Here is a 23,663-nt window from a genome sequence, read left to right on the forward strand (position 1 = left end):
CTAAAGCAACACGGACTGAAACATGGCAAACAACCAGTTGTGTAGATAGTATACATAAACTTCATCTCAAGACAAAACAAACAATTACAAACACTTAACCTGATACCATTCAGTGTGTAAACAATTAAGCCTGATATTCTTATGACATGGCCTTTTAAATCATAACATTTATTCCCTCCTTGAGCAAGCAGTAAATGCCTTTCATAGATATGCCAATGATTCCTAAACTAGGCCATTTATGCCTACTTTCACTATGCCATTTATTCTCGTAAGGTAAGCCATTTACGACCGCCTTTGCAATGCAGAAGCTGCTCACCTACTTCATGCCATTTACGATCTAAGCAGTGCCATATATACGTCCCCATAACCCATGCCATTAATGGCCTCCTAGGTCATAACATTTGTGCTGTACTAAACTGTGCATCATTTATTACTCTAATCATAAAGTTTATCTTCACTTGATACCTAAAGAATGATATAAACCCTCTGAGCACGACGGTAAGACCCTTGAACACAACGATACGAATGGTGCGCACGATTCTAGCCCCGGGTCACGAACGGTTGGCCTCATAAGAGTTCTGACACGAACCTTACGAACGAGGACTGACAGAGAAACACGGCCACGATGACGCACGGCCTTACGAAATGACCACAGAACAGTCATGATGATGCAAGGGTTTATGAAGACACGAATGCAGACGCGCACTCACGAACGCAGACTCGATTATATAAAAGTACACACATGAACACAGACGAAAATATATGAAAAATACACGGACGTACAAACACGAAAGCGGACATGTACTTAAAAAAAAACATACGAACACAAAGAAATAAAGTCACACGAACGTGCACATCCTACAGTCGTAGAAGATACTTCACCAGCCACGGCACCTTCACCTCCTGCTACCAGAGATCCCTCGTCTCCAGGGTTGAAGTTTTACACCGCCACCACATGGAACCCCGTCATTCCAAGTGGTACAGACCGTTACAATACCGTCACCATCCCGTCCACCGTTATCATCATCAAGAATTTCAACAAACTGTATATAAATCACAGACTCTAAGACTCGGTTCAACTTCATATATTTCACAGCCACATTCTTTATCGTCTGGATTTTCTACAGTTAAGTTTTCAGCCTTTGGCTTAATTTGATAAACTATTCTTAACACTTACTACTAGTTAATAATAATAATAAAAAATAATAATAATTATAATAATAATAACAATAATAATAATAATAATAAGAAGAAGAAGAAGAAGAAGAAGAAGAAGAAGAAGAAAAAGAAGAAAAGGAATGATAATAATGACAAATATTATCTTTATCATCATTATGATAATACAGCAGACACGCTGACTCATCAAATTAGACGCATAAACACAAAGCAATGAAAAAATCTTACTGTCAATACTACCTTAAGTCTTTAACAAAGGAAAGAAACCAATAAATGTTGTCATTACCAAATTACCAACATAATTTCCTACTCAGTACAAAAAGTGAATCCACCACCCCGGGCAAAAATTGCCGAGACTACGATATAATCCCAAATAATCCACATTTTATGTGGTTCAATTCGTTATCTTCCTGGTCATGACACAATACTCTCATTAATCCCCTCATAAATATGACAAAATTATAATCCTATTATGAGATAACGATTAGTTCATAATCCCTACAATTTATCCCAGCTATATTCGACGTAAGTCCAACTGCAATCTCACATTTCAATCTAGTTATACATTCACTTTTAAAATAATCAATATCCCAGTCTCAAGTCTCGATACTTTTCTTTTTTTGCACGACACTTGATAAACATGTTATTGTACCCGAGGTACGATAATTCAGGAAATCCAACCCTTCTCACACAAATGAATTAGTCGGTATATTTCGTTTAAAAAGTATGATCAACAGAAAATACTTCAGAGCGGAGAGAAAATTCCATTAAAATACAACAGCACATACCACCAATATGACGTCTCTTTCTTCATTAACTAAATATAAATTTAAAGGGAAATTCCACAACCGTTTCTAAACAACTTTTCATCAGCGGACGACACAAGCCTCGGGCACCGACGGCCGCGAAATATCCTGGAATTTCTCAGCAAATGTCCGTAATTCCCAGCGATCTATACTTGTATATCAATATGTTTCCGTTATGCTAAGCTGTCATATATCAAACTACGTACGTACACACACACACATATATAATATATATATATATATATATATATATATATATATATATATATATATATATATATATATATATACGTGATGGGTTACTGATATCAAAAAACAATTTTCGTGAATTAGGGACTCGACACAGCTGACTATGCTTACGACGGTGACACACCTGACTCTTGTATTAGCGACGCTGACACCCGCCTAATACATTAGCGAGGTTGACACACCTGACTCTTATGCTAGCGACGTTGAGGCTCCTGCTGTGTTAGAGCCACTGACACACCTAACTACATCAACGGCGTTCGCACACCTGAATGTTAGCAACTGACACACCTGACTGATGCCGGCGACGCTGACACATCTGGCTATACCGTCAGCATCGCTGGCACACCTGACAATGATGTCAGTGTTGTTGACAATGATGACACCGGTGAACCGGTAACAAACAGGTAACGGCAAGATGGAAACATCGTGTCATACATTACGTTATAACATTACGAAGTAATCAAAATGGGAATAACGTTACAAAAAAAAAAATACGGACATCACACAACAGTAATGAAAACGAGAACAAAAAATACGGACACCAAACAATACCGAAAGTAACGAAAACGGGAATAAAATCAGAAAATACGGGCACCACACAATACTTAATATAATGGAAACACAAATATTATGGTAACCCAATCATCATTACTATACAGAGGAAAGATCTTCAAATTCGGCATAAAGGAAAAATCGATTTACTGAGAGATCCAGAAGTCTCGCTTTAACGGAAAACTCGATATTACGGACGCTCGCTAGGATTCCATGTAACGGACAACCCCGGTATAACGGAAAGATCAAATCAAGTCCAAAAAATAAATATTCGAATAAATAACTCAATAACGCGAAGTTCGTTACTAACAGGTAGAACTAGGAAGACAATTTCTACATAACAAAAAAATGTTATAGATCCAATTTCTCAACTAAAATTTACTGAAGTTCGTTATAATAATTTCGTTATAAAAACATGTCTTTGGTCACACCTGCTACAGTCATCAGGTGTTGCCATAACACACGTTACCATCATACACTGTTAGCGTCATACCTGCCTCCACAACACGTTGTAAGACCACTCGATACATTACACTTTTTACAATCACACCTGTTACCGCCGTTACCCCTCTCACTTGCCAGACACCTGTTACCATCAAACGTTGTAACACTACTTTTGTTACACCACACCTGCCATCGTCACACCTGTTACCGTCAATTGTAACTCTATTCTTGCTACATCACACCTGTTACCGTCACGCCAACTTTACCTCTACACCTGGCCTCGTCACACCTGTTACCGCTACACCTGTCATCAACACCTGTTACCGCCACACGTCACCACCACCTGTTACTGTTAAACTTGCTACCATCACACCTGTTACCACTACTTGTCAATGTTACACTTGTCATCATCACACCTGTTATTGTCACACCTGTCGTCACCACACATCACGGTCACACCTGGTAACAACTGCTACCGTCATCCATGGTAAGACCACACCTACCACCGTCACACGTGGTAATACCTGTCACCATTACACGAAGTAACACCTACTAGTCACAGATGGGAACTTCTGTCACCGTCACACGAGGTAACACCTGCCACTGTGGCATGTGAAAACACCTTTCACTGATACACGTGGCACCACCGTTACAAACGGTAACACTACACCTGCCACCGTGACGTTTAGTAACACTACACCAGCCACCCTTACCCGTGGTGACAGTACACCTGTTATCGTTACAAGTGGTAACACAACACTTGCCAACGTCACATGTAACAATACACCAGATGATACACGTGGTATAACCCTATACCCGTCACGTGGTAACGTCACGCACACGATCGTAACGCGGGCGGCCGTGCTAGCACACCTGGTGTGACGGCTGGACAACATTTTTCATTATCACCACTTGTGAGAACCCAAGGAAAAAAAAATTTAAAAAGGTGGAAAGTTATGGTAATATATGCAAGAGACGCGTGTGTTGCGGCCTAGCCGGTATTATAGTACAGGACAGGTGGTCGTGCGGGCGTGGACTCACCTGTCGGATGGGCGGGCGGGCGGGCGGGGATGATGGCCGACGGAATAGGTGGTAATTTGAGGGTTTTCCTGTCTCTGGGGGATGGCCGGCCCGAGCAAAAACCCACGCACAGCTTTTCCGACGGAAATTCTTGGGGGAAATGTACCGAGGCGACGCGGGCGGTGGTGGGGTCGGTCGGGGCCCGCGTCCCGCCCCCCAGCCAATCACGTGGCCATCACGTATTAATTACGCCCCGCCGGGCCGCCCGCCGAGCCACACACGCCCCTCGGGACGCCCGCGGGAAGGGCGGGTCTCGCCTGCCCAGCGGCCGGGCGCGGGGGTCGCCCAGATCAACCAATGGGAGGCGGTGGTGAGAGAGGTGGGCGTGGCCTGGACTCTGCCACCAGGATATTGATTACACGAGGCCTACCTCCCCCCACCTGTGGGGCCCCCCACTACACCTCGGGGGGGTCACTATATACTAGGGGCCCCAACCATCACTATACTCCTAGGGGTTCCCCACTGTAATGCTGGGGTCCCTACCGTGCGTGTAGGGCCCATACCACACTTAACACCTCCCCTACCACACCGTACCGTAGCAGCGAGGGTCCCTATGAAAGGATCCGCTCTACCACTTCAAGGGCCCCTTCCACAACTCGGGCCCCTCATTAATAAGAAAGAAGGGCATTCAGCTTTACTTCACAGGCGCCAACCACACCGCAGGGCCCAACGAACAACATCTCTCGACCTAACCACACGGCAGCCCCCTCCTCTCCCCTCTCCTGGGGGGCCCCTAAAAATCTCTTCGAAGCTCAGGTTCCTTCACGCGCCTCCCGGGGCGCTGTCCAGGCTCTAACCGCATTAAGATCCCCACCACACCAAGTTACTAGCGCACCAGGGGACCCTACCACAGTGAAGCCCCTACCACAGGGGCCCCTACCACATAAGGGTCCTTGATACACTAGGGCCCCTTATCACACCTGAATTCCCAACACAAACGGGACAACACCACATCAAGGACCCTATCGCACCGGGGCCTTTACCACATCAGGGTTCCTATCACACCCGCATCCTCACCACATCACGACCACTACCACAATGGGGCCCCCATACCAGAACCCCTGCTACGTCGGGATCCTTACCATACCAAAGTTCCTACCGCAGCCGGGACCCTCCTACATCGGGGCCCCCATCATACTAGGGCCCTTACAACAAGACCCCTACCTAAAACCTTAGGTCCAGCCACCACCACCACCACCGGTGTCCCCTAACACTACACTACACCCTGGGGCCTCTACCACAACACTGGGGGTAAGCACATCTTTAGGGCCCACTCTACGCACATCTTCAGAGCCCCATCACCACACCATGTGTCCCGTGGGGCTCCTACCATAACCCTGGGGAACCGTACCCCACCACTGGGGACCCCTACCACATCTTGTGTACCCTTGGGGTCCCTACCACAACCCTAGGGGCCCAAGCCTCACCCATGAGGGTGTCCTCGGGCCCTCTACTACAACACTGGGCACTGTGCATCACCTCCAGGGACCTCCATCCTATCCTGTGCCCACGGGGATCCCCCACCACACCATGTGTACCCATGGGATCCCTAACACTCACCTGGGGTCCCCACCACAACCCTGGGGGCCAGCATCCCACGACCAGGTCTCCCCTACCCCAGTGTGTACACCTGAGGCCCATACCACAACCGCGGGGCCAGAGCTCTGGGACCTCTACCACAAATCCAGAGGCCCGTGCCACACCTCCAGTACCTCTACAACCTGTGTTACAACTTGGGAGCCCGTGCCACACCTCTGTGGACACCTCTGTTACTACAATGCCACAACCCCTGGAACACGCAACTCAAATCTGGAGGGACGGCCCCACAACCCTGGAGGCCCCACTATTCCACCTTGCGTATCACTATCACAACCCTGGGAGCCTATAACTCACCTTTGGGGGGCCCCCACCTGCACACTTGGGTTCCTACAACCCAGGGGGCCTGTATCTCAGCCCTGGTGTTCCTACTAAAACCATGAGACCACCACCCGGAGTCACCAGTCCATGTTCCACAACCCAGCCACCAGTGGGGGGGGGGGGGGTCACTACAACCTAAGCCTGGCAGCTATTAGTTCATATATATCGTTAGTGCTACAACCATGACCTCAGCCTATTACACAATATATCGTCTAAATTTCTAATGATATACATTTTAGTCACTTTAAAGAACAAATTTATTTTTTCACCAAAATATTTCATCAGAATTTAGGACAAACGTCCTTTACTCCACTGGTTTAGTGGCATCCCCCCCCCCCCCCCCTTCCCCACGAGTCAATTTAATTCATTTACCCCTAAAATGAATCCTCAAAAAAACCGTTTTCTTGGGATGACTCCGGGCGTCGTGCTGCATCGTCATTCATATTTAACACAAATCTCTTCCGCTTTCCCCGAAAAGAACATCAACTACAAATTTCCCCACACTTTACTGCTGCCTTCTATATTAGAGGAATCCTTAATAAGATGGCCAGCCATCAACCTGCTGGAGTGGCTGAAAACTGGTAATCTTGCTGCAGCCTGGCGGGTGACCAGTCACATGTAAACAAACACTTCTTCGCCAATTTTTGCGGGGTTCAACCTTGACAACTTGCTATAAACTAGACTAAACAGCGCACGATTATATAATGTCACGTTGTATCAATGACAAACATATCAAACGAAACTATAGATGGTCAAATTCAAAGAAATATCAGAAATACACTCACGTTTTGCCACAGTCAACAGTACACTGGACCAAGCAACAACCAAGCAGGGACACTAGTACGACATGGTATATAAAATTCCATAATGCATCAGTGGCGCCATCTGAGAGCACCTGTGGAAACTAAAGGGAACACGCAAATATTATTGCATATCAAGCCTTGATTCTCCGCTCTTACTATATACATTTTGAGGGAATGTCCGAAGGAAAATAAAATGAAATAAATATCTATCAAGGTAACTTAACCGAGGCTTGGCATATACGGACGATTAATCAAAGTTGATAATTAAGGAAAAGCTTTAATTACGGATAGTTTGAGTGTAGGAAACCGAGAATAAGACCATTTCAGTGTTAGAAAAATGTTTTTTTTTCGGTTTCTGAGGTTTGCCTCACCCAATCTGCGTTCGAATATGGTCAATTCATACTACTCGATGACTTAATCGTCCATTAAGTTAAGAATAATATATCTGTACTGTGGTGAGATGATACGACCCCTGAGCACGACTGTACGACCCCTGAGCACGACTGCACGACCCCTGAGCACGATGGAACGACTCCACTACAAGGGTACGACCCTCTAAGCACGATAGTACGAGGCTTGGGCACGTGGGTACGGCTTTTCAACACGACGGCACGACCCTTGGGAATGCTGGCCAGATCGTTAAGGGTCAGGTCAATGGCCGGTCCATCACACACTCAGGCGTCGTACTGCAATTGCTCGTGACGTGCTTGAAGGATTAACGTTCAAGTGACATTTAATGACACTTAAAAAGACATCATAAAACACAAGTGATAATAATGCAATACGTGACTCATTTCTCGTCTGGATATCTCGCTCGATGACATGTCAGGTCTCGTGAACGTGTTATAGAGACCACGAAAGAGACCTCTAAAAATATATAACCTCGACAAAACGGTCTGTCGTATACACCAGTGGAGACCCGATGCCCCATAACCGCGTCTAGTAAGTTGGTCAAGAGGACAAACACGTCATTTCCTTGAGTATACTTGGAATGTGTGGGTTTTGAGGGTCTTTATAAGACTGGGAATCGCGGGTAAAGACTCGGTGCGGTGGGTTGTCGGCCGCCATGACACTAGCCTCGCACAGAGAAAATACCCGCCAATATGGACATCTTAGGCGGGCCCCGCCATCCTTTTTCTTTATGTGTTTTTCTTGCCTCATCCCTCCCCTCATTACTGGCTCTAGCGGCAGGAGGGTGCTCAAGCCCTCGGGCAATGTGGCTGACTACTCGCCCGGTCTCTAAGTGACTTTAGTCCTTAGAGAAAGCGAGACATAGACGCCACTGTAAGCCTCCCGCAGATTCAGGCTCGTCGCCCGCTAATGACTGGCCGCAGTGTTACCACATCCCACGTCCACTAACTCCTCATAACCATTAAATCATTTTTGGCATATACCCTTACACTTCTCTCTCCCTACTCGTATATAAATATAGATATAGGCTACATATGAGTTGAATGATATATAAGAATATCGAATATAACGTATATAAAACTGGAAAATAGTTAAAGTACATCGTCTTTGTTGGTTTCCCAATTATCATCCGCGCTGGCTACACTGCGTGCCTCAACTCGGAGGGGGACAAATACTCCAGAATTCACCAATAATTCTGAACGATCAGACAGATACAATTTAATCAGAATATTTATGTAATCAACTTAACGTACGAAGCTGTACAACTCCACTGATAAATCACGTACAAATTCCACGGACCTGGGTAACGGTTTAACTCAGGTCAACACAGGAAAAAAATATTACTTGTATTACAGTAAACAAATTATGACCACAGGATTATGATAATCTTTAGAGATAAATACTTCAGTTTAGTCCTCCATACCATATTCAGGCATTCTTTTTATGAAACGAAATAAAAAAAGTAATATATGTCAAGTGTAGAGACAAAGTCTGTTCAATAAAAAGTGGGGAAAATAATACTTTAATCCATAGTAAGGAAAGTAAAGAAAGCCAGGAGTGGTTTAGGCCCGTACTACCACTACTCTTCCCCCCCCCCCCCAAGGAGGGTAAACAAACAGCCCAGGAAAGACCCTCACCAAAAACGCTACCAAGAAAATGGGATCCTGGTGGCTTTATTGTTTATTTAATTAGCATAACAGTTAATTGCAGTGGAGAGGATGTTATAAAAAGAAGGGATGAATATGCATTTCAAAAGAAAGCATTGTGTTCGCTTGCTACAGGGCCTCCCGTGGACGTAAGGGCCTAACCCCACCCACTTAACGCGTGCCATTACAACACTAAGAGACGAATGAAACAGGGGCGATAATGCCTCAATGTGGGTAACGTTCTTGATGCCCTAACCGCCGCCATTGATATTGTCTCTTGCTGGAATAAAACTCTTATAAAAGCAGAAAGTCTGGAAGGTTTTAAACTAATGATCCCCAGAGCATCTAGCGAGGGTTGCCCAGGATACAGTGAGGGTGTAGACCCGGTGTTGCCACACCCGTTATGGCCTCCTGACTTCCCCCAACAACACCCAAGAGGACCTGAAGTTATGTTATTGCCAGTTATAGAGCTGGGGTCCGGGAATCATTGATTTTATTCATCTGTATATCTAGCTTAATTATATATATATATATATATATATATATATATATATATATATATATATATATATATATATATATATATATATATATATTTTTTTTTTTTTTATACTTTGTCGCTGTCTCCCGCGTTTGCGAGGTAGCGCAAGGAAACAGACGAAAGAAATGGCCCAACCCCCCCCATACACGTACATACACACGTCCACACACACAAATATACATACCTACACAGCTTTCCATGGTTTACCCCGGACGCTTCACATGCCTTGATTCAATCCACTGACAGCACGTCAACCCCTGTATACCACATCGCTCCAATTCACTCTATTCCTTGCCCTCCTTTCACCCTCCTGCATGTTCAGGCCCCGATCACACAAAATCTTTTTCACTCCATCTTTCCACCTCCAATTTGGTCTCCCTCTTCTCCTCGTTCCCTCCACCTCCGACACATATATCCTCTTGGTCAATCTTTCCTCACTCATTCTCTCCATGTGCCCAAACCATTTTAAAACACCCTCTTCTGCTCTCTCAACCACGCTCTTTTTATTTCCACACATCTCTTACCCTTACGTTACTTACTCGATCAAACCACCTCACACCACACATTATCCTCAAACATCTCATTTCCAGCACATCCATCCTCCTGCGCACAACTCTATCCATAGCCCACGCTATATATATCAGTGTCTAACCATTTCTCCACCTATCCATATAGATCTTTAGATTTAACTTTTTATATTCGCATTTGTTTATATACCTATCTATTCATTCATTCATATATCTACCCAACAGCGACATCCGTTACCTTAGTGAAATTATGATCACTCTTCCAGGGTGTAGCCTGAGAGAGAGAGAGAGAGAGAGAGAGAGAGAGAGAGAGAGAGAGAGAGAGAGAGAGAGAGAGAGAGAGAGATCCCATAAACTTATTAACAGCCGTAGTGGTGGTAGGGGAGCCCCTCCCTAATGGGTTATACATGGGTAAGAAGGGTGTAGATGGAGGGTGTTGATGGAGGGTATAGAGAGGGAAGGTGTAGATCAAGTGTGTAAAGATATTGGAATTTCGAAGGGAGTTACGCCAAGTGTTTCTGTAGGAAGGTATAATATTCCAAGTATCTTCCAGCAGGTACGTAAGTGTCCGCCTTTTATACCCAACATTCTCGAAAGAATTTGCTTTTCCAGGAAGACGTCCCATCATGGGCTACCCCATCATATAATTAATCAGGCGATAGAGTTTGGGTTAAATCCATAAGTTAAGTTGTGACGTGTTTAAGTTATTAGGCCGATATAGTGGGTCTGACATACGGAGAGAGAGAGAGAGAGAGAGAGAGAGAGAGAGAGAGAGAGAGAGAGAGAGAGAGAGAGAGAGAGAGCCATTAAACACACCAAAGAAGGGAGTTGTGTCGCTTCGTCTCCGTCACCAAAAGACTAGCACTTCCTGCCCCACAACATGACTTTAGGAATTCCTTTGTCCACATGCAAATTACTTATTCTAATTACTCACTGGACCCGTCATGCTCCCCGAACACCCAAGTACTTTGAATCTTTAATGTCCTAACCACCAGCAGCTCCCTCTCCTTACATGGAAATGGATATATTACACTTATCCATATATATATATATATATATATATATATATATCTTTTTCTTTTCTTTCTTTCATACTATTCGCCATTTCCCGCGTCAGCGAGGTAGCGTTAAGAAGAGGACTGGGCCTCTGAGGAAACATCCTCATCCAGCCCCCTTCTCTGTTCCTTCCTTTGGAAAAAAAAAAAAAAAAAAAGGGGGGAGGGAGGATTTCCAGCCCCCCGCTCCCTTCCCTTTTAGTCGTCTTCTACGACACGCAGGGAATACGTGGGAAGTATTCTTTCTCCCCTATCCCCAGGGTATATATATATATATATATATATATATATATATATATATATATATAGATAATATATATATATATATATAATATATATATATTATATATATATTATATATATATATATATATATATATATATATATATTATATACAACTCTCCTACATTAATAAATTACATCAAGGATCCATACTGAAGAAATTACTATAAAGGTATTGGGTAATCCTTAGTTGACAGATTAATTGCCAGTAATAGTCCTAGAATCTAATGTCTTTAGTAAACCCAGGAATTAATAGATTAACAGCCGATAGTATTCCCAAGGATTGCTATCAAGATAAATCTCAGGATTTTATATATATTCTGAAATTAACGATTCAATACATGAAGATAATCCCAGAAATTAATATACGAATTTATGATGTTCCTTTATATAATGGATCAATTTGTCCCATGTTAAATGGATCAATTTATGATGTCCCATGTTAAATGGATCAATTTATGATGTCCTGTTACAATGGATTAATTATGATGTCCCGTTACAATGGATTAATCTATGTCCCATGTTATGAATTGATTTATGTCCTATGTTATAATGGATTAATTTTCTAATTAGCATTTTTAAGTTACTGCATCAAATCTTTGGTAATAATCCTGGTATATGGTTCATTAATTCATGATAATCTGGAATGAATATTCTGATTTATCATAATAGTCCTGCTAGGATTTGATATACTAATTCAAATTAGTAATAAAGATACAGGAATTAAGTGTTTTCAGTAAAATTTAAAGCTTATAATTCACGTACTAGCAATATACAAAAAAATGGAATATATTACAAATATGAAAATATCAACTGAGAAGGCAACTAAGATAAGTTTGAGCTGCCTGCTGGGGGCACTTCATAAATATTCACGAGGTGGCAACTCTCCCCCCGGCGGGCACATCCGGGGCCTGGCGGGTCACGTGACACGCCGCCTGATGGATGTGCCTCCCGCCTTTATTGATAATTGACGACGGGGATTGTGATGGATCACGCGCACACTTTGAAGACGTTCAAACTGCGAATCCAGCAACTATGGCCGTGGGGTGTGGGGGTGGGGGGTATTATATCTCCCAGGGGATGGTGCTGCCAAGCGTCTACGCTGCCGTACGTCTGTCTGTCCCAAGTATTTAAGCATAGAATGGCAAATGGAAGTTCCTTTCGACCCCATAACTGGATTAAGTGAAACAGGCAGAGATATGTCACTAGAGTTTTACCTTAAGACAGAACGTAAAGAATACATTACAGTAGTAAGAGTGTAAATATAATCAATAATCTTACCTTACAGATGAAAATCTCCATGACTTGTGCACAATATATGATTAATTCCTTTACGAAATGGCTTGAGAATGGAGGCTCGCCTCTTGCGATGTTGTTCCATCAAATGTTCTTCAGAAAATCTGGTGATGGATAAGAATTACAAATATTATATTCATATCTTGTTTGCTACATAAATCTAGCACATGTACAACAATTACACGAAAATATGCAGGGAATTTATTTTACGAAAAGAATGAACCTTTCGTAATCTCAACTCCCACAGTTTTCCTCCAAATTACGATTAAGATTATCGTGGCTTAATTAGTTGACCACCTGTTCTATACTTCCCCGTAGTTCCTTTATTAGCCTTATCAATGGATTATCCTTTATATTTCTGTAACAGGTCCCGGATGCTTCCTAATCAGATACAGTACAAAAGTTGTCAATCTTCATCTAAATTCTAATAAATTTTGGCTTAGAAAATGACATACACCTAATGACCGTCCGGGATTTTGTACATCAACCAAACAACATTACCATCGTTTCCCTAGACTGCAAGGAATTTGAATATATCATCCGAATGGTCGGATATCGAGATCGGTCCGGATATCCGGTCATCAGGCCGGATACTCCAGTGTCCGGCAACTGGGCCCGCTCCCCGACGCGGTCGACGGTCGGTAGTTTCCCCGTACGTCTCTAACGACCTATGACCTCGTTACACGTCCTCGTTATAAGTCACCCGTTTAGTAATGTTGGGTAGTTGCCTTACAGTGAACCAGACCTTGATATAACAAACTTGAACTCGCTTGATCATGACAATTTGAATTAACTAAAGTTCATTAAACAATAATTCGTACCTTAAATGTTATAAACTATGGCGCTTAAACTTTCCTATAAACTATAATGTGTAACCTCACATAATACGTAACATCACTTATCAACAGTAATGTGTAACCTCACACTAACTATAACGCGTAACATCACTTACTAACAGTAATGTGTAACCTCACTCCTATAATGCATAAATATAACTACAGAAATTTTCAATATCATGTCAAAGAAAAAAAGAACATATACATAACTGGGTTAAGCATCAGAAAAACTATATTTTAAGTAAAATCTAGTTTCCTTGATTAAATATCATCACAGAACTTTAATTAACTCCTTTTTTTAATTCAAATATACAGATGTTATATTGGGTTTGGCCAAACCTTGCCTACACGGCGTCATGTTGAACGAGAGCCGTTAACGGTCTCGCCATATCCAAACGGCAATCAAATTGTTAACTCGTCTTTCATTCACAAATCACAATGACAATTTCACATTCACGAAATCTACTAAGCACTCTATCACTATTTCATGCTCTGAATGCTATATTACGAGTGTCCAAGTCTTTACAAATATAATTATTGCACTTTTTGGTTAGATCACATGAGACGCACCTTACCTCGTCAAGCACCGGAGACGTACTGAAGCAAACGACTGATTTGGAATCATTTTCTCGAACTTTCTGGACACACAAACTGGACACTTCCAACGGAAAAAATGAGGCGCGAAACCCGTTTACTTGACACATGCCCTATTGCATTCACATCCAATAGATCTGAGTAGACCAAAACTCTATAATAATGATAAAATGATGGAAATAGTTGTATCAGATGATATGGTAATGATAATATTGATTTAGAAATATTGAACTTAATTCATTACGCAGGGATTGATAAGTATAAAGAAAACGACAACAAATTTGAGCATATTACCTTAGTAAATTCCGATATAGTATAAAGAATGCAATATAACAGAAAGAAGTTTTATGTATTTCTCGTAACTGCATTATTATCATTATTATTATCAATTATTAATCATTATATTATTTTTATTATTATTATTATTATTATTATTATTATTATTATTATTATTATCATCTTATTATTCATTCATTTTGCTTTGTCGCTGTCTCCCGCGTTAGCGAGGTAGCGCATGGAAACAGACGAAAGAATGGCCCTACCCATCCACATACGTCCATACACGCTAATATACATACCTATGCATCTCAACGTGTACATATATATATATATATATATATATATATATATATATATATATATATATATATATATATATATATATATATATATATATATATATATATATATATTTACACTTTGTGTAATATCTTGTAATGATGTTTATACAGGGAACAAGTGAGCATCGTTGGGGTAATATAGGGTTAAGGAGAGGAAGGAGTCGCCGATCCTTCCGTCTGGCCGTTATGGGGCATTGAATGACCTTTATAGACAGACCAGTGAGCATCGCCGGGTGAGGTTCGGATGGCAGCAATGGTCAATAATGATCTTCCTCCCCCTTACTGGCCATTATAGAGGTTTGATGACCCACTATGGACGGAGTAGCTCGTCAGGGGTCTAGTATTCTTGACTTAAGACCATACAGGAACTCTGAAAGAGGAAGAGATTAATCACACAATTCTATAAATCATTTTATATATTAATTTGAATAAGTAGCAAATTACCATATTTTTCTTAAGAAACATAAAGTTTGAGTATTCAATTTTTACCATCTTTTTATTGGTAGATTAGAACAACAGATGTTATAGGAAAGTGGAACACAGAAATGCATAGAAAAGACATGTACTCAAACTTTATGTTTCTTAAGAAAATATGGTAATTTGTTACTTATTCAAATTAATATATAAAATGATTTATAGAATTGTGTAATTAATCTCTTCAACTTTCAGAGTTCCTGTCTGGTCAGGTTAGGTCATGTGAGGAAGCTGGAGACGGAAGATGCAAGAGTTCCCACGCTGGAGATAGACACGAGGTCAGGCACCTCCCCCCCCCCCCCCTGTGGCTGGGGGGAAGATGACAGCTGGTTGTGCAGCAGCACGTGTACAGCATTACCCCCCCCCCCCCCCCCCACGTTGATACTGAACACCGGGTCACCCGGTCGGGATATTCTCTTATCTTAGCACGTCATCCCGCTCCACGTGGTCACCCTGCCCCTTCCCGTTTTCTTCTTAAATCCAAATGTTGTGTATTCGTTTCCATCTGGGATCATAAGGGAATTCAGACTCACAACCTTAAGTTTAATTACTCATTAGAATCACTAATATGATAAGGTACTAAAAATAATTTGTACATGTCATTATTTCCATTTATTAGGTAACATATTATGTAAATAATCGAGGGTAGATATATAGTTGTATTTAATTACTACTAACAGTTGTTAACCTTACTTATACCATAAGTCTAAACCAAACGTCTGTAATCTGACTACATTTTCCTTCAGAGAATCAATTATCAAAACTGATTAATGAAAATGTTTAAAATGCTTTTCTAACATCCTTCACTTCTAACTACCACTTGATAATTGATGACGTGTTTATTAACGTATTTTGCTCTATCATTGGAATCGGTATAATGATAAGATATCAATGTTATCAAACAATTGGTCTGGCCGGCATACGTCTCTGATAACGAGGCGCATGATTACAACACTTGGTACCAACTGACTCCAGTGATCAATATTAATCCTCCACTTAACCCCACACCTGAGACAACCCCTTAACCCCACACTTCAGACAACCCCTTAACCCCACACCTGAGACAACCCCTTAACCCCACACTTCAGACAACCCCTTAACCCCACACTTCAGACAACCCCTTAACCCCACACCTGAGACAACCCCTTAACCCCACACTTCAGACAACCCCTTAACCCCACACTTCAGACAACCCCTTAACCCCACACCTGAGACAACCCCTTAACCCCACACTTCAGACAACCCCTTAACCCCACACTTCAGACAACCCCTTAACCCCACACTTCAGACAACCCCTTAACCCCACACTTCAGACAACCCCTTAACCCCACACCTGAGACAACCCCTTAACCCCACACTTCAGACAACCCCTTAACCCCACACTTCAGACAACCCCTTAACCCCACACTTCAGACAACCCCTTAACCCCACACTTCAGACAACCCCTTAACCCCACACGTCAGACAACCCCTTAACCCCACACCTGAGACAACCCCTTAACCCCACACGTCAGACAACCCCTTAACCCCACACGTCAGACAACCCCTTAACCCCACACTTCAGACAACCCCTTAACCCCACACGTCAGACAACCCCTTAACCCCACACGTCAGACAACCCCTTAACCCCACACTTCAGACAACCCCTTAACCCCACACCTGAGACAACTCCTTAACCCCACACTTCAGACAACCCCTTAACCCCACACTTCAGACAACCCCTTAACCCCACACTTCAGACAACCCCTTAACCCCACACTTCAGACAACCCCTTAACCCCACACGTCAGACAGCCTCTATCATCAGAGACACCATTATAAGGCACAATATAATTATACGAAACTTAAGAGGAAACCTATCGATGAGTGACGTAAGACTTGTTATAATCTTCCCATTACAGCAAAATACGATCTTATCTGAGAGTTCACACATAATAACCACCTGTTGTTGTTAACGTGTACACACACACACACACACACACACACAGACACACACACACATGGTATGGGAGAGAACACATGGTGGGCTGGCCATGTGTCCAGACATTATATAAAGGTGTGCAACACTCAGCGAGGCCGAGCACCGAGCCAGCCAGCCACCTGCCACGTGATGACCTGGTACCTGACCTGGAGCTCCATCCTGACCTGCCTCTTCCTCGCTGGTAAGCTGTTCAATTGCTCTTCATCGGAAAGGTTTGAAACAGTAATCAATTCCGAAAGATGGTAATCGCAAAAGCGAGAAATGATGATAATAATGATAATAATAATAATAATAATAATAATAATAATAATAATAATAATAATAATAATGATAATAATAATAATGATAATAATAATAATGATAATATAATGATAATAATAATAATAACAATGATAATGATAATGATAATAATAATGATAATAATAATAATAATGATAATATAATAATGATGATAATAATAATAATAATAATAATAATAATGATAATAATAATAATAATAATAATAATAATAATAATTATAATAATAATAATAATAATAATGATAAATTCCTTTAAGTATATTAGTAACAAGTATAACACATGCTAACAACTTTGTAATTAAGATATTATTCTTTCTTTTGACTGACAGGAAGAGTTGTGTCAGGCACCACAACCAATTTACCAACGTCTAATCTTCGAAATGGTATGTATTCACCAATCCTTCTCAACCACTAAAGAAAATAATAGTAATCATTTGTTTATCATAATGGTTTTATAATTCCTGTGACAAGATACATATCGCTGTGGTGTTCATTACAAATTGGCCACACGTTGTTCATATTTTAGTGTACATCACTTTCTTAAAAGATGTGGTAAAGTCAAGAGTTGGTTAGGAAAAACCAGACAAGATCAATAATCATTTAAGACCATTGGACGTATTTATCTCTGGCACCACTAGCCATAAACATGTGGTAGAGGCTTACAACGATCGCCGTTTCCAGACTCAGGAAGGTAGCGCCAGAAACAGACGAAGACATGCAGCATCCGCTCACATTCATTTTCTAGCTGTCATGTGTGATGCACCCAAGCCTAGGCTCCCTATCCACATCCAGGCCACACAGACCTTGACTATTACTGCTGATCTATACCCTTGACATAACCCATATCTTCACTATACTTGACATAACCCTTGACATAACCCATATCTTCACTATACTTGACATAACCCTTGACATAACCCATATCTTCACTACAACCTTGACATAATCCTTGACATAACCCTTGACATAACTCACATCTTCACTACAACCTTGACATAACCCTCAACATAACCCCTATCTCCACTACACTTGACATAACCCTTGGCATAACTCATATCTTCACTACACCCTAGACATAGCTCATATCTTCACTACACCCTAGACATAACTCATATCTTCACTACACCCTGGACATAACCCTTGACATAACCCTTGACATAACTCATACCTTCACTACACTTGACATAACCCTTGACATAACTCATATCTTCACTACACCCTAGACATTACCCTTGACATAACCCTTGACATAACTCATATCTTCACTACACCCTTGACATAGCCCTTGATATAACTCATATCTTCACTACAACTTTGATATAACCCTTGACATAACTCATATCTTCACTACACCCTAGACATTACCCTTGACATAACTCATATATTCACTACACCCTTGACATTACCCTTTTTATAACTCATATCCTCACTACACCCTCGACAAAACCCTTGACATAACTCATATCTTCACTACACCCTTGACATAACTCATATCTTCACTACACCCTTGACATAACCCTTAACATAACTCATATCTTCACTACACCCTTGACATAACCCTTGACATAACCCATATCTCCACTACAACCTTGACATAACCCTTACCATAACCCAAATCTTCACTACACCCTTGACATAACCCTTAACACATAACTCACATCTTCAATACACACTTGACATTAACCTTGCCACGACCCACATCTCCACTACAACCTCTACATAACCCACATCACTACAACCTCTACATAACCCACATCTCCACTACAACCTCTACATAACCCACAACTCCACTACAACCTCTACATAAACCACATCTCCACTACAACCTTGACATAACCCAAATCTTCACTACACCCTTGACATTAACCTTGACATAACCCACATCTCCACTACAACCTTGACATAACCCAAATCTTCACTACAACCTTGGCATAATAAGAAATAATAAAAAGATCAAAACTGTCTTGAGAGAGAGTTGGTGGTCACGTGACTGAGGAAGTTAACCATAATTGATGATGTATCTGGGATATAAGGCAATGTAAGCAAACACAATCCAAATTTCTGCCTGCAATATAAGAGTGGTACAATCATCAAGGATGGCTGGATTGGGCAGAGAATCACTCTTCGATGCAAAGAAGGGGTTCCTGATGTTCCTGCGTGATCAGTGCAAGGTGACCCGAAACTCTGGGGATCTTGTTACTCGTGACGAGCTATATGCAAAATACAAACGCTACTGCCGATCCCAAAGCCAAGAATCCATCTCTGTTGTTTTCATGGGTCGTCTCCTCTCAAAAATGGGCATCAAGGCATCTGCAAGAATCGGTGGCACCAACGGAATTGGCCAGAAATATGCCTACGTTGGTCTTGTGCTGGTAAAGGGACCTGTAAAACATGACGTGAGCCCAATAGTCAGCCATAAAGTGAACCCTAAATCTCGCAACTCTGTCTCTTGCACCCCTGGATCTTCCAGCAGCTCCGAGAGTTGGACCAGCCCCGAGTATGCAGACACCTCAGATGAATCCAGCTCAACCTTGACCCCATCCTCATCCTTCGATGATGAATCTCCTCCACCAGACGAGGCTCAGGTTGACGTTGACCCAAAATTGTCCTGCCAACCTTACGTCCTGTTGGAGAGACTTCAGCTTCAGACTGCAGTGCCTGAAGTGGATTCATCCTCCTCATCCCCTCATCCAGTGACTGAGGAATACTTGGACACAGAAGACTACCATGACACTCTGCTCTCTTACGCATTCACTACCCAGTTTGAGATCGATGAAAGTGATTTGGAACCCCAGACCGAAGAGGAAGAAGTCACTCTTCACACCACCACCTCCTCCTCCTCCTCCTCCTCACCATCACCCCCCTGCAAACGACAGTTCGAGGTGGACGACCGACGCTGCAGCAAACGACTGAGAGCAGGAAAGGTCGTGAATTATGATGTTTCTCCTGAGGACGACCAGATAAAAGTAGTAAACAACCCTAAGGAAAACCTGGAGAACTTCAAAGAGTTCTTCCAGAGCCACCTGTACCTGACAGATGATGACGAATATGCCGTGGTCGTTAGACATCTGTTTGAGGTTTACACACAATACTGCGCAAGGAACCACTTGCACCCAGCATCCCAGAAACAAATTGGCATTTATGTTCATTCGCTGGGCGTGACTCCTAAGTTCTTGCGGATTGTTAAAGGCGAAGGTGCAAAGTACCTCTACCTAGGCCTGGCATGGCTCCCCCACCTTGGCGAAGGGTACATCCACCACGAGATTAAGGTCAACCGCTATGAAGCACCCGTCGACCCGCAGGAAGAGATCGAGTCACAATATGTCAATGACCCTTGCTTGAGGATGGACATGCTGGGGGAACAGTTCTCCCTCGACTTCTGGACCAGAGAGGAAGCCTTGGAAATATTGTCTTACCTGGATGTTGACGTTGATGAGGACCAGGTGCCCCCAGACGGCATGATTCTGTGAAGTCCCTGTTACCAGTTGCATCTCTGAGGCCCATCTCTGGCGGATCTATTTTAGTTGGTCTGTCTCCATGGATCCATCTTATCAACAGTTTTGTAGCGGTAAAATGTCTTTATTTATTAAAGGAATCATTATTATTTCATAAAGGATTTTATTTTAGTTAAAAAAAAAAACTATCGAAAGTCTTGCTCTTACATGTCTTTTCTATGTATTCCTGTTTCACTTTTCTATTACGTTTGAATTACTTTTCGCCCATGATCGTCTTAATAATCACATTAATGATCATCTTCCTCCGTGTGTGTGTGTGTGTGTGTGTGTGTGTAGGATGTGACCCGCCCTTCACACCCGTGGGTGGCAGGTGCTTGGCGGTGGAGAACATAGTAGCAGGGACGTGGGAGGACATGAGGACGGTGTGTCAAGACATGAACAGTGACCTGGTTGTCCTCCAGGACGCTAACTTCCTCTCGTCCATCTTCCAGCATCTTCAGGACACAGGTAACAAACCCGTCTCCCTCACACCGCCTCACGACAATCTTGTCCTCTGAGATCAAAGACGAATGATGTGATATACGATCTTTCTGAACATATGTTGGGAGGGAACAACTGAGCCAGGGGGTAAATGTAGTATGACACTGTTATCATTACTGTTGTTATCATTACCGTTGTTATCATTACCATTATCATTACCGTTGTTATCATTACCGTTATCATCACTGTTGTTATCATTACCGTTATCATTACTGTTGTTATCATCATTAGGCCATACCGACGTGAGTTACTGGGTGGGAGCAACCGACCTGCAGCAGGAGGGAAAGTGGGAGTGGATCAAGACATCGTCAAAGATCCACATGAACACGCCACTCTGGGGGGACCTCTTCTACCCAGACGGTGTCCAGCAACCCACAGGAGGACTCGAGGAGAACTGCGCCATCCTACGATGGGATGACTCATTCTACATGCACGACACGAGCTGCACAGAGAGGCACTCTCTCATGTGTGAAAAGCCAGGTTAATACTATGATATAGTGTAATGATCCATCACTCGTTCGCCTATATAAAGATATGTCTTCTTCAACTTGTGTCAAGGTTAACATGCAGATATTCCTCAACAGCCTCCAGGAGTGAAGTTAAGGCACCACGGCTGCTGGGCTCAAGCAACAGTAGCAATGGTAGCAACAGTAGCAACAGCAGCAACAGAACGGTAGAGTTAGGTAAGCGTTCTCTGTCGTTCTGAATCCGTGAGACCAAAATTAGTGACACAAATATCATTATATCTAGACTGACTCCTTGAACACGACGGTACGACCCTTCAGCACGATGGTACGACCCTTGAGCACGAAAGTACGACCCTTGAGTACGGAAGTCCGACCCTTCAATACTACAGTACGACCTTTGGACATGATGGCGTGACCTTCGATCTACCCGTTATAGATCAGGTCAAAGGTCAGACTATCATACCCACGGGTCGAACTGTCGTTCACACATGTCGTGCAGTCGTGGTGAAAGGTCGTACAACCGTCCTTCTTCACAGTTACATAGTTGACAATAAACAATTGTTATCTCTGTTCTTGTCTCATTCTATTTTCTTCATCTATAAAAGATTTGTTCTAGCTGTTCATGTGTCTCTTCCCCACTCCTTCCCCAGTCTGCCCGCCCCCATACATGCCACTGGGGGAGCGGTGCCTGTTCATAGACACGGTGGGGACGGGGACGTGGACGGAGAGGAAGTCACTCTGTGAACAGCTGGTCGGACAGATGGTGAAGATTGACGACGCTAATCTGCTGGGAGCCATCTATGATTACATGCAGGAACGAGGTGAGAACAGGTGCTGATGAACACCACATCCTCGTTATTCACAGCTAGAACATTGACCTCTATATGAACAATATGTAAGGTAAGGTCAGGATGGAAACCTGGAGAAGTGAGATGATGAAGAGAGGAACTTAGTGAGTTGGTGGATTGTTTACTGCCGGCGGAGTGTGTGTTAACCCACTGTACTGGCCTGGGTGACTGGCTAGGTGGGTGAGTGACTGGCTGGCTGAGTCTGGAGATAAAGCCACTAGAATCTCTGGCTTGTTGATTACCAGGTATGGTTGTGGGAGGAGGTGGAGGTGTGATGGACGGAGTTTGTGGTCACGTCTTAATCCTTCACAGAAATTACGGGTGTGAACTTCTGGGTTGGCGGCGTCGACGAAGGTCATGAGGGGGACTGGAGGTGGTTGGACAACAGTAAGGTCACCCTGGGCACCCCATTCTGGGGTAACTTCGGCATGGGGCAACAAGAGCCGGGCGGAGGCGATGCGCAAAACTGCGCCGCTCTGAACAGCAAGGAACACTTCCTCATGCATGACTACGATTGCTTCAACATCGGTAGCATGATGTTTGGCGTCATATGTCAACAATAACACATGCATGACGTCGGCTGAACCATAGAATTTGTACCTCATTTGTCGTCATCATTCAATAGTTCTGACGATGGTTTTGATTATATAATAAACTTGACAAACTCAAATGTCTTTCATGGATCATCTCTCTTGAAACGGTTCCTGTGTGTGTAGTGTACAGAACGTGTAGTAAGGTAGTTCACAGGTGACTTTACCCCATCTGA

At 42.7% G+C, this 23,663-nt stretch overlaps 3 protein-coding genes across 6 annotated transcripts in view; 2 read left to right on the plus strand and 1 right to left on the minus strand.

Annotated features, from left to right (window-relative positions):
- Positions 1 to 12,894, minus strand: part of Ets65A (DNA-binding protein D-ETS-3) — a 149,951-nt gene extending 137,057 nt beyond the window's left edge. For 2 of the 4 annotated variants that reach the window (XM_071680234.1, XM_071680230.1), the window contains exon 1: positions 4,269 to 4,382. The gene's annotated coding sequence lies outside the window, so the exon portion shown is untranslated. Of the gene's footprint in view, positions 1 to 4,268; positions 4,383 to 7,009; positions 7,051 to 12,770 lie in introns of those variants that run through there. The other 2 variants (XM_071680231.1, XM_071680233.1) reach the window with 2 other exon arrangements.
- A 4,471-nt stretch (positions 12,895 to 17,365) lies between these two features.
- On the plus strand, positions 17,366 to 23,567 carry LOC139758661 (C-type mannose receptor 2-like). Its single transcript, XM_071680237.1, has 7 exons — positions 17,366 to 17,469; positions 17,917 to 17,970; positions 21,379 to 21,549; positions 21,814 to 22,062; positions 22,167 to 22,265; positions 22,700 to 22,870; positions 23,210 to 23,567. Exons 1-7 carry the CDS (start codon positions 17,418 to 17,420, stop codon positions 23,458 to 23,460), a joined length of 1,047 nt encoding a protein of 348 aa, XP_071536338.1. The 5' UTR covers positions 17,366 to 17,417; the 3' UTR covers positions 23,461 to 23,567.
- Positions 19,561 to 21,205, plus strand: LOC139758660 (uncharacterized). The gene has a single exon (XM_071680236.1). It carries the CDS (start codon positions 19,684 to 19,686, stop codon positions 21,055 to 21,057), a length of 1,374 nt encoding a protein of 457 aa, XP_071536337.1. The 5' UTR covers positions 19,561 to 19,683; the 3' UTR covers positions 21,058 to 21,205.
- Positions 23,568 to 23,663: the final 96 nt, after the last annotated feature.

The sequence above is a fragment of the Panulirus ornatus genome, chromosome 31, assembly GCF_036320965.1.
Source record: "Panulirus ornatus isolate Po-2019 chromosome 31, ASM3632096v1, whole genome shotgun sequence".
Lineage (NCBI taxonomy): Eukaryota > Metazoa > Arthropoda > Malacostraca > Decapoda > Palinuridae > Panulirus > Panulirus ornatus.